The sequence below is a fragment of the Rhincodon typus genome, chromosome 16, assembly GCF_021869965.1.
Source record: "Rhincodon typus isolate 14 chromosome 16, sRhiTyp1.1, whole genome shotgun sequence".
Classification (NCBI taxonomy): Eukaryota; Metazoa; Chordata; class Chondrichthyes; order Orectolobiformes; family Rhincodontidae; genus Rhincodon; species Rhincodon typus.
The window spans coordinates 33,028-45,579 of NC_063347.1; the positions used below are offsets into that span (position 1 = coordinate 33,028).

The following is a 12,552-nucleotide window of genomic DNA, read 5'->3' on the forward strand; positions in this document are numbered from 1 at the left end:
AATGTGTGTGTGCGCGTGTGTTTGTGTGTGTATGAGAGTGTGTGTGCGCGTGTGTTTGTGTGTGTATGAGAGTGTGTGTGCATGAAGTGTATGTGTGTGTATGAGAGTGTGTATGTGAGAGTGTGTGTGTGTGTGTGTGCATGAGAGTGTGTGTGTGCGTGTATGTTTGTGGGAGAGTGTGTGTGTGTGTATGTGTAGGTATGGGAGTATATGTGTGGCTGTGTGTGTGTGTATGAGAATGTGTGTGTGTGCGTGTGTTTGTGTGTGTATGAGAGTGTGTGTGTGTGTGTGTGGGTATGGGAGTGTATGTGTGGCTGTGTGTGTGTGTGTATGAGAATGTGTGTGTGCGCGTGTGTTTGTGTGTGTATGAGAGTGTGTGTGCGCGTGTGTTTGTGTGTGTATGAGAGTGTGTGTGCATGAAGTGTGCGTGTGTGTATGAGAGTGTGTATGTGAGAGTGTGTGTGTGTGTGCATGAGAGTGTGTGTGTGTGCGTGTATGTTTGTGGGAGAGTGTGTGTGTGTGTGTGTATGTGTGGGTATGGGAGTGTATGTGTGGCTGTGTGTGTGTGTGTATGAGAATGTGTGTGTGTGCATGTGTTTGTGTGTGTATGAGAGTGTGTGTGTGAGTGTGTGTGTGTATGTGTGCATGAGAGTGTGTGTGTGTGCGTGTATGTTTGTGGGAGAGTGTGTGTGTGTGTATGTGTGGGTATGGGAGTGTATGTGTGGCTGTGTGTGTGTGTGTGTGTATGAGAATGTGTGTGTGCGCATGTGTTTGTGTGTGTATGAGAGTGTGTGTGTGTGTGCATGAGAGTGTGTGTGTGAGTGTGTGTGTGTATGTGTGCATGAGAGTGTGTGTGTGTATGTGTGCATGAGAGTGTGTATGTGTGCATGAGAGTGTGTGTGCATGAGAGTGTGTGTGTGTATGAGAGTGTGAAGTGAGAGTGTGTGTATGTATGTGTGTGTGCGTGTATGTGTGTGTGCGTGTATGTGTGTGGGAGAGCGTGTGTGTGTATTTGTATGAGTGTGTGTGTGTGTGTATGTGTGTGTGTGTGAGGGTGTGTGTATGTGTGTGTGTGTGTGTGTGAGAGTGTGTGTATGTGTGTGGGAGAGTATGTGTGTGTGTGTGTGTGTGTGTGTGTGTGTGTGTGTGTGAGAGTGAGAGACATGAGTTAGTTTTAATGAGTAAGTTATATATTGACAGTTGGTAACAGTTTCCATGTAGCTAGAAGCTACTTATTGTAATAAACAGAGATTTTGTGTTGAGTGCAGAAACCTGGGCTGTGCTTTCTGTCAGTCTGGATCTGAAAAACACGTCAATTAGAGAATTCTGTACATTTTAAAAAACCTATATACAAGTTTTGTGACAACTGTGGGATTGGTGGGCCTTGATTTCCAGCACACTGAACCAGTGAGACGTGACAAAAAGGACAAATAATTGAAGACAGACTTGAGGAGGTCTCTCCTCTCTCACAGTGTAGAGGACTAGACTTGAAACATCTGATGAGATTCTGTTGAAGAAGGACAAGAGACAGTTCTTCCTGGTGCTCTAGTGAATATTTATCCATACTCCAACATCACAAAATCAAATCATCTAGTTAGTGTCACATGCTGTGTGAATATTGGCTGCAGTGTGTTTTCTCATAGGATGCTATAACAATGCAGCTCTATCTTTAATTAAACCAACCGTGGTAGTCCAGAAGGTACCTGCCCAGAGAGGTGTTCTTGTTGGTGTGCCTGAATCACACTGTGGAACCTCAGCCAATGAGAGGCTGTGCTTCAGCAACAACTGCGAGACCTCATGCTATAGGAAAGCACTTTGATTGGGTCATGACCATTACATTACGACAGTATAATGTGGCTCTATTGCAGGTATCCAATGATCAATCCTGTTCCTAATTAGTTCCTAATGAGATCAATCGTAGACATTAGTATCACGCTGAATGTGACAAGTTAAGGATGGAGAGAAAGCTCCGAATACCAGAAACTGCTTCAAGAAAAGCTTCTCCTGAACCAGATTGTTGTCAGGGACACTTTAGCCTCTCTCCATAGTAACCCTTTACCCCTCAGGCACTGCCCACAGGATCCTGATAGAGTGCTTGTTTCACAAACTAAATAAACCTCCTAACCCTACAACCAGGCCCACTCACCCAGCCTCCAAAGCACACCCCTCACCCTCCTCCATTCCTCTCCTCCTGGGCACCTCACCCTCCTCACCCAGAACTACTCACCTTATGCAACGCATGGCTCACCTCCTGACTCCCCAAAGCCTGTCCATTGTCTACAAGGCACAAGTCAGAAGTGTGATAATATTTAGAGGAGGCAATGAGCTAGTGGTATTACCGTTGGACTATTAATCCAGAGATTCGGATAATGTTCTGGTGACCTGGGGTCAAATCCTACCATAGCCCATGGTGGAATTTGAATTCAATAAAAAAATCTGGAATTAGGAGTCTAATGATGACCGGGAATCCACTGTCAATTGTCAGAAAAACCCACCTGGGTCACTAATGTCCTTTAGGAAAGGAAACTGCCATCCTTACCTGGTCTAGTCTCCATGTGACTCCAGACCCACAGCAATGTGGTTGACTCTTAACTGCCCTCTGAGCAATTAGGGATGAACAATAAACAGTTGCTCAGTCAGTAATGCCCTCATCCTATGAATGAATAAAAAATAACTCCCCACTTGCCTGGATGAGTGCAGCCCCAACAACACTCGAGAAGTTTGACTCCGTCCAGGACAAAGCATCCACTTGATTGGCACCACATCCACAAACATCCACTCCCTCCGCCACCGACGCTCAGTAGCAGCAGTGTGTACCATCTACAAGATGCACTGCAGAAATTGACCATGGTCAAAGATCACCATAAGACAGGCTCCAGTGATGAAGAAGGTTTCAGGGAAGGGGAATACACCAAACATGGTTAATGAGGGAAGTTGATGATAGTATCAGATTGAAAGAAAAACATATAATGTGACAAAAATTAATGGCAAGACAGAGAATTGGGGAAGTTTTAAAGACAAACAAAAGATGACCATAAACAAAATAAAGAGGGAGAAAATAAACATTGAGGGTACACTAACAAGTAATATCAAGATGGATAGCAAGAGCTTACTTACATACAAAAAAGGAAGTGTGAGGACAAAGTGAACGTGAGCCCCTTTGAGAAAGAGGCTGGGGAAATAATAACAGGGAACCAGGAAATGGCTGGCGAATTAAAACAATATTTTGCACCAGGCTTCATGGTAGAAAACACCCATAACATCCCAAAGTTACTAAATAATCAAGGGGCAAAAGAAGCAGTGAAAATAAATACAATAATTATCACTGGAGAAAAAGTACAAGGGGAGCTAATAGGGCTGAAGACCAATAAATCCCCTGGACCAGATCAGGTGTATCCTCATATATTAAAGGAAATAGCTACAGAGATAGTGGATGCACTGGTAGTAATCTCCCAGGAATCCTTAGATTCTGGAAAAATCCCAGAGAATTGAAAACTGCTGAAGTAACACCTTTATAGAAAAAGGGAAGGAGACAAAAAAAAGGTGACTATAGGCCAGTCAGCTTAACATCTGTTATTGTGAAAATGTTACACTCTATTCTAAAGAAAGAAATACACTAAATGGTAAGGTTCTGGGGAGTGTTGCTGAACAAAAAGACCTTGGAGTGTGGGTGTATAGTTCCTTGAAAGTGGAGGTGCAGGTAGACAGGATAGTGAAGAAGGCATTTATTAGTCAGTGCATTGAGTATGGGAGTTGGGAGGTCATGTTGTGCTCGTGCAGGACATTGGTTAGGCCACTATTTGAAAACTGCATTCAATTCTGGATTCTCTGCTATAGGAAGGATATTCTGAAACTTGAAAGGGTTCAGAAAATACTTACAAGGATGTTGCCAGGGTTGGAGGGTTTGAGCTATAGGGAGAGACTGAACATTCTGGGGCTATTTTCCCTGGAGCTCCGGAGGCTGAGGGATGACCTTATAAAGGTTAATAATATCATGAGAGGCATGGATAGGGTAAATAGACAAGGTTTTTTCTCCAGGGGTGGGTGAGTCCAAAACCAGAGAGGCATAGGTTCAAGGTGAGAGGAGAAAGATTTTAAAAGGGACCTAAGGGGCACCACCTAAGGGTGGTGTGTCTATGGAATGAGCTGCCAGAGGAGGTAGGGGAGGCTGGTACAATTACAACATTTAAAAGGCATCTGGATGGGTAGATGAATGGGAAGGGTTTAGAGGGATATGGGCCAAATGCTGGCAAATGAGACGAGATTAATTTAGGGTATCTGGCCAGCATGAACAAGTTGGACTGAAAGGTCTGTTTCCATGCTCTACAGCCCTATGACTCTATAAATCGATGACGTAGCAATTTGCTAGAACACAATGAAATAAAGAGGATGTTGGGACTAGACAGGGAATCTGTCTGGAAAAAAGGAGATCAGAATATTTTTGGGTCGAGTTTCGAGGTTGTTAAGAGATCTCCACTTGAAAAAATATCTCTTTCCATTTGACAGTGATTAACAAAGTGAAGGTCATTGGTGGGAATAACGCGTTTGCAGATGTCACAGCCAGGTTGAAGCGTGTGATGGTGCCTCAAGGTGTAAAGGGAGAGGGTTATTTACCATGAAGAAGGCCGAGCTTCTGTTGGGAGCATAAAAGTTAACAAGAATGTGTTACAACACCATCAAGCAGTTAACCTGCGTCTGCTATGGCTCTATCAACAGTGGAATGTTACTGTAAGCATCAATCAGTGACATTAATTCACTGCCCAAACCTATTTCCACGCCTGACTTGTTTTTGCAATCTCTAGTCAATTTAAACCTTCACTAAATTTCCCCAATCTCCAAATCTCCTGGCATTGACGACACTCAGGAAGAGCTCGAGGCAGAGACTGCCTTCGTCATTAGCACACAATCAGAACGTGCAGCTAAAGGCAGCTTTCTCTCAGAACCATGCCAGCTGTACTATCCCAACCACGCTTCAACAGAGAGTCATACAGCGAAGAAACAGGCCACTTGGCCCAGGTTGCCCATGCTGACCTGGTTTCCTAAACTAAAATAGCCCCATTAGCCTGCATGTGGCCCACTTGCCTTTAAACCATTCCTAACCATGCATCTGTCTGGATGTCTCTTATATATTGAAATTGTACACACCTCTACCACTTCATCTCTGTCAGAGGGTCAGTGCTGAGGGAGTGCCGCACTGTCAGAGGGTCAGTGCTGAGGGACCGCCGCACTGTCGGAGGGTCAGTACTGAGGGAGTGCCGCACTGTCGGAGGGTCAGTGCTGAGGGAGTGCTGCACTGTCAGAGGGTCAGTGCTGAGGGAGTGCCGCACTGTTGGAGGGTCACAACTGAGGGAGTGCCGCACTATCGGAGGGTCAGTGCTGAGGGAGTGCCGCACTGTCGGAGGGTCAGTACTGAGGGAGTGCCGCACTGTCGGAGGGTCAGTGCAGATGATTTGGAGGGTCCATACAGAGCGAGTGCTGCACTGTCAGAGGGTTAACGTTTCTGATGTGTCACTAATTGTCTGTGAATTGTGAAAGATCCATTCACATGGTTTTGAAGAAGTGAAAGGGATCTGTTAGTTCCGTTCTTTCCTGTATCTGTAGTTCTGGCTGATTTGAGATTGTTGCTGTTTGAGTTATCACTCTGTTATCGATCTCTGCTGTTATGGTTATTGCTCTGACAGCTCCATTAGACAAAAACAGCGATCCCTGTGATCCCAGTCAACAATTAATACCAGGACCCCAGAAGGAGACCACTCACATTTTTATGGCTATGCTAGCTCACTCATTGAGCCATTTTTGAATCCCACTGTGTGATCCTTCCCCTTGTCCTGGGAATATTTATCTATTTTTCAGATGTTTATCCCATTCACTTTTCACATAGTTGCTGTACCGTCCTCTCAGAGCACAAAGCACTGTTTCCTCCCTGTAGCGACTGTTAACATGGCCAGCCAGCTGCACCTCCTGGAATATGAGTTCCCTGATTGGGGCTGTTAATCCGGTCCAATCAGGGAGCCCTGGCTGACAGATATAAACAGGAGTGTAAGGGGTTCTGCTCATGCTGAGCGCTGGCTCTGAGGGAGCTGGATCATGTCACAGACTCTCCAAGTGTAAATAAAGGGTGACCGCCCACTGTGGGGTTATTCACTCACCTCCCACCTGTTCATATGTTCAATGCCGTGTCACGGGTTTGATAGAGACCGGTTAGCAGCAGCTTACTGCCTGGTTAGCAACAGGCCAAACCATTCCAATAGTAGGCATCATTGGCAGCCCCATGCTTGCTGTTCTGTTGAAACATGGCTGTGTTTTGAACACATTGAACTCACCATGTCTCCCCCAGACACTGAGTCCCTGAAATGAAAAGCTGAGTTTAATCGATTCGATAATCCAGCAGCTGATTGGATCAGATGGTTAAATCCCCAGGGGACAGGGACAACCATTGTTTTCACTCATTACAGGACCATCTTCTGCTTAATTGAGAGAGAGAATTAATGAACTCATTTCTCGGCTTTAATGAAAAGCTTTTCTTCAGGCTGCCACATAGAAACAGCAGTTAGTTCAGCAACATCCCCCAGGCTTCTGTCTCTCCTCACTGTAACCCTGTCGACACTTCATCTGTAACTCTCCAACCCACACAGCCCTGTCAACCCTGTAAAGTCCTCATCACTAACATCTGGGGGTCAGTGCCAAAATCGGGAAAGCTGTCTCACAGACTAGTCAAGCAACTGCCTGATACAGTCATACTCACAGAATCATACCTTACAGACAATGTCCCAGACACCACAATCACCATCCCTGGATATGTCCTGTCTCACTGGCAGGACAGACCCAGCAGAGGGGGTGGCACAGTGGGATACAGTCGAGAGGGAGTTGCTCTGGCCGTCCTCAGCATTGACTCCAGACCCCATGAAGTCTCATGGCTTCAGGTTAAACATGGGCAAGGAAACCTCCTGCTGATTACCACCTACCGTCCTCCCTCAGCTGATCAATCAGTACTTCTCCATGTTGAACAACACTTAGAGGAAGCACTGAGGATGGCAAGGGCACCAAATGTACTCTGGGTGGGGGATTTCAATGTCCACCACCAAGAGTGGCTCAGCAGCAGTATTACTGATCGAGCTGGTCCAGTCCTAAAGGACATAGCTGCTAGACTGGGTCTGCGGCAGGTGGTGAGGGAACCAACAAGAGGGAAAAACATACTTGACCTCATTCTTACTAATCTACCAGCTGCAGATACATCTGTCCATGACAGTATTGGTAAGAGTGACCATCGCACAGTCCTTGTGGAGACCAAGTCCCGCCTTCACATTGAGAATAATTTCCATCATGTTGTGTGCACTATCACCGTGCTAACTGGGACAGACTTCGCACAGATCTAGCAACTCAAGACTGGCCATCCATGAGGCGCTGTGGGCCATCAACAGCAGCAGGATTGTACTCCAGCACAATCTGTAACCTCATGGCCCGGCATATCCCCCACTCAACCATTACCATCAAACCAGGGGATCAACCCTGGTTTAATGGAGAGTGCAGGAGGGCATGCCAGGAGCAGCACCAGGCATACCTGAAGGTGAGGTATCAACGTGGTGAAGCCACCAAACAGGACTACTTGCACGCTAAACAGCGAAAGCAGCAATTGATAGGCAGAGCTAAGCAATCCCGCAACCAACAGATCAGATCTAAGCTCTGCACATCCAGTTGTGAATGGTGATGGACAATTAAACAACTCACTGGAGGAGGAGGCTTCACAAATATCACCATCCTCAATGATGGAAGAGCCCAGCACATCAGGGCAAAAGATAAGGCTGAAGCATTCGCAGCAATCTTCAGCCAGAAGTGCTGAGTGGATGATCCATCTCAGCCTCCTCCAGTGGTCCCCAGCATCACAGATACCAGTCTTCAGCCAATTTGATTCACTCCACGTGATATCAAGAAACGGTTGGAGACAGTGGATACTGCAAAGGCTATGGGCCCTGACAACATTCTGGCAATAGTACTGAAGACTTGTGCTCCAGAACTTGCCGCTCCCCTAGCCAAGCTGTTCCAGTACAGTTAGGACACTGGTATCTACCCGATAATGTGGAAAATGGCCCAGGTATGTCCTGTACACAAAAAGCAGGACAAATCCAACCCGGCCAATTCCCACCCCATCAGTCTCCTCTCGATCATCAGGAAAGTGATGGAAGGTGTCAGTAACAGCGCTATCAAGCAGCACCTGCTCAGCAATAACCTGCTCAGTGACGCCCAGTTTGGGTTCCACCAGGGCCACTCAGCTCCTGACCTCATTACAGCCTTGGCTCAAACATGGACAAAAGAGCTGAATTCCAGAGGTGAGGTGAGAGTGACAGCCCTTGATATCAAGGCTGCATTCGACCGAGTGTGGCATCATGGAGCCCCGGCAAAACGGGAATCAATGGGTATCAGGTGCCAAACTCTCCGGTGTTTGGAGTCATACCTGACACATAGGAAGATGGTCGTGGTTGTTGGAGGTCAATCATCTCAGCTCCAGGATATCCCTGCAGGTGTTCCTCAGGGTAGTGTCCTTGGCCCAATCATCTCCAGCTGCTTCATCAATGACCTTCTCTCCATCATAAGGTCAGAAGTGGGGATGGTCGCCGATGATTGCACAATGTTCAGCACCATTCGCAACTCATTATATTGAAGCAGTCCATGTTCACATGCAACAAGATCTGGACAATATCCAAGCTTGGGCTGACAAGTGACAAGTAATATTCGCGCCACACAAATGCCAGGCTATGACCATCACCACTAAGAGACAATCTAACCACCACCCCTTGACATTCAATGGTGTTACCATCACTGAATCCCCCACTATCAACATCCTGGGGGTTATCATTGACCAGAAACTCAACTGGACTCACCACATTAACACAGTGGCTACAAGAGCAGGTCAGAAGCTGGGAATACTGCGGCGAGTAACTCCCCTCCTGACTCCCCAAAGCCTGTCCACCATCTACAAGGCACAAGTCAGGAGTGTGATGGAATACTCCCCACTTGCCTGGATGGGGGCAGCCCCAACAACACTCAAGAAGCTTGACACCATCCAGGACAAAGCAGCCACTTGATTAGCACCACATTCACAAACATCCCACTCCCTCCACCACCGACGCTCAGTAGCAGCAGTGTGTACTATCTACAAGATGCTCTGCAGAAATTCGCCAAAGATCCTCAGACAACACCTTCCAAACCCACGACCACTTCCATACAGAAGGACAAGGGCAGCAGATACATGGGAACACCAGCCCCCTGCAAATTCCCCTCCAAGCCACTCACCATCCTGACTTGGAAATATATCGCCATTCGTTCACTGTCACTGGGTCAAAATCCTGGAATTTCCTCCCTCAGGGCATTGTGGGTCAACCTACAGCACATGGGCTGCAGCGGTTCAAGAAGGCAGCTCACCCCCACCTTCTCAAGGGGCAACTAGGGACGAGCAATAAATGCTGACCAATCAGCAACAACTACATCCTGTGAGCGAATAATAAAAGTATTTTGAATGTGAGGAGTGTGAACTGGTGGGAGATTAATGAGTGAGTGTGAGCAATCGTGAGTGAGTGTGAATGATCAGTGAGTGAGTTTGAAAGATTGGTGACTGAGTGTGAGAATGCAGTGACGTGTCTGGAATATAATCCAAGCTTGATGATTTAAAATATTCATTCCCTGAATATTACAATTTTTGTGTGCAGTTTAATGAACTGGACTGACTGATAAATTTTAGATGAAGTTATTTTAGAATGCAGGGCTATTTCTGGCACCTTGTAACTGACACATCAGACAGTCCAGGAGTTGTTGAAGTTAAATTCTCAGCAAAACTTTTGAAGTTGAGCAGCATGGGTGATTAATATTTGATGCAGCAATTGTACCTCACGTTAGTTACAGCTGTCTGTTGTTTCCCAGCAGTGATCCTGGGAGAAGGAGGGACTGGAGGCTCCTACTGTGTTACCCCACTGTCTAACACTGCCTCCATTGAGGTGGGGTTCCTGAAATTACACTCTGTCCCTGACTGACCTGGAGCAGCTCGTCCAGGACTGAGATACGCTTTGATCATCAAAAAATCAAAAAGCAGACAGCCTGAGTATTGACAGTCCCAAATCTTCGGCCAGCCTCATCCTACACTGGGTTTGGATACACTGGCAAAGAATTCCAGTCAATTTCAGACCCAGGGATATCATTCATGGATCCACCATGAATTTGTGTCAGTGGAGTTTTGGGAAAGTCCAGATTCACTAACAAACAAACTGAACATAAAAACAATCCCAGTGCCAGTGTGTGTGTGAGTGAGTGGGTGGGTGATTGAATGTGAGCGTATGAGTGAGTGGGTGAGTGTGTGAGTGAGTGAGTGTGAATGAGTGAGTGAGTGAGTGAGCTTTCCTTTGTGTTTTAGATTTCTGAAGCCTTTCCACATCTAAAAAATAGTCTATACATCTATTCTACCTACCAAAGTGTGTAAGCTCCCACTTTCCCACATTGTAATCCACCTGCTACTTCTTTGCCCACTCTCCCAGCCTGTCCAAATCCATCTGCAGCCTCCCCACTTCCTCAACACTACCTGTCCCTCCAGCTATCTTTGTGCCATCTGCAAAATTAGCAACAATGCCCTCAGTTCCTTTGTCCCTATCATTTATGTATAACATGAATAGTTGTGGTACCTCTGCAGACCCCTACAGAACGCTATTAGTCACTGCTGCCATCCTGAAAAAGACCCCTTTCTACCTACTCTCTGCCTTCTGCTAGTCTGCCAATCCTCTATCTGTGCCAGTACCTTGTCCCTAACACCATGGGCTCTTACCTTCTGTAGCAGCCTCCTGAGTGGCACCTTGTCAGAGGCTTTCTGAAAATCCAAATAGATCATGTCCGTTGGCCCCCCTTTGTGTAACCTGCTCGTTACTTCCTCAAAGAATTCTAACACATTTGTCAGGCATGACCTCCCCTTGATGAAGCCGTGCTAACACAGACCTATTTTCCCACGCACTTCCAAGTACTCCATAATCTCATCCACAATAATGGGCTCTAAAATCTTACGAATGACCGAGGTTAGGCTAACCAGCCTATAATTTCCCATCTTCTGCCTCCCTCCTTCTTAAACAGGAGTGTTACATTAGCCATTTTCCAGTAATCAGAGACCCTTCCTGACTCCAGTGATTCCTGAAAGATCACCAACAATGCCTCTACAATCTCCTCAGCGATCTCCTTCAGAACTCTGGGATGTAGTCCATCTGTCCAGGAGGTTTATTCACCTTCAGACCTTACAGCTTCCCCAGCAGCTTCTCCTCAGTGATAGCTGCTACGCTCACCCCTGTCCCCTGACCCTGTTGAATTTCTGATGTACAGCTGGTGTCTCCCACTGTGAAAACTGACACAAAATACTGATTCAGTTCCTCCACCATTTCTTTGTTCCCCATTACTACTTCTCCAGCCTCATTTTCCAGTGTCCCAGTGGGCACAATTACCTCTCTCTTACCTTTTAGATATCTAAAAAATACTCTCGTAATTTTATTTTATATTACTAGCTAGCTTATGGTCAGATTTCATCTTCTCCTCACTTATTATTTTGCTTTGATTTATTTGATTTGTTTTGATTTATTTATTGTCATGTGTATTTATTACAAATACAGTGAAACGTGTTGTTTGGTTTTGACACTCTCCAATGCTGTCTTAAAACACAGAATATAAAGCCAGTAAAATAAAGCAATAAAGTTCATCTTATTGTCTGATCTTAATAGAGTTCGGTGGTCTTTGGAACAGCTCCTGCTTCTTGCTCAGCTCTGGGTCTGGATCTAGGCTCCTCTGCCCTGAGCCTGAGCCAATGACACTGCTGTAACTGTGCTTCAGTGCATCACTGCTGCTGGAACAAAGAGTCAACAACCCGCCCACCCCCACATCCCCTCCCCCCAGCCCTCCCTGGCACCATCTCACCTCCACCAACACCGTCACCACCATGAGGTCCCGCTGAGCCGCCATCACCAGTGCAGCTGCCATCGCTGCCTTGTAACCTACCATTATCAAACAATCCCAGAGGGCCGTGTCTCTGAAGCTTCTCGAAGGGGACATTCAGCAGGGTGGTGCTGACACCCTTACACATCTCCTTCGAGCGCGTCAGAGCCATGCTTTTGGTGAGCTGCAACTGAACCACCTCAGCTAGCACCTACACCATGGTGACCAGCTTCTTCCTCAGCCCAGTGTTGGACTTGGTCCTGAGAGGCAGGGCCAGTCATAGAAACCTCCCAGAATTACACCGTTACCCATCCAGGATGTGGCAGCTGTTCGTATCAGACCAGTGTCTAATGTGGGGAATGAGAGTCGGGATCTCTCTCGCCATGTTAAGAGGAAAGGTGCTGGAGCGAAGGCACCAAGGAAAGCCCAGCAAGGTGCTAACGAATGAGAGAGCCGGGAGCTCACTTTGGTGGCTGAATGAGGACTCTCAGATTGAAGAGAAAGCAAGATCATGTGGATCCTGTGCATTAGTCAGAAAGGTGACACTGTTGTCGTCCGTTTCACCCATGGGAATGGCCTCAATCACCATGGCATCACATC

At 46.6% G+C, this 12,552-nt stretch overlaps 1 protein-coding gene across 1 annotated transcript in view; it reads right to left on the reverse strand.

The window, feature by feature from the left end:
* The window catches only part of LOC109925177 (sodium- and chloride-dependent creatine transporter 1-like), a 40,544-nt gene extending 28,420 nt beyond the window's left edge, over nucleotides 1-12,124 (reverse strand). Inside the window, exon 1 of the mRNA XM_048606649.1 lies at nucleotides 11,935-12,124. Within this exon, the coding sequence (XP_048462606.1) occupies nucleotides 11,935-12,124 (190 nt within the window). The remainder of the gene's footprint in view (nucleotides 1-11,934) is intronic.
* Between the last annotated feature and the right edge of the window lie 428 nt (nucleotides 12,125-12,552).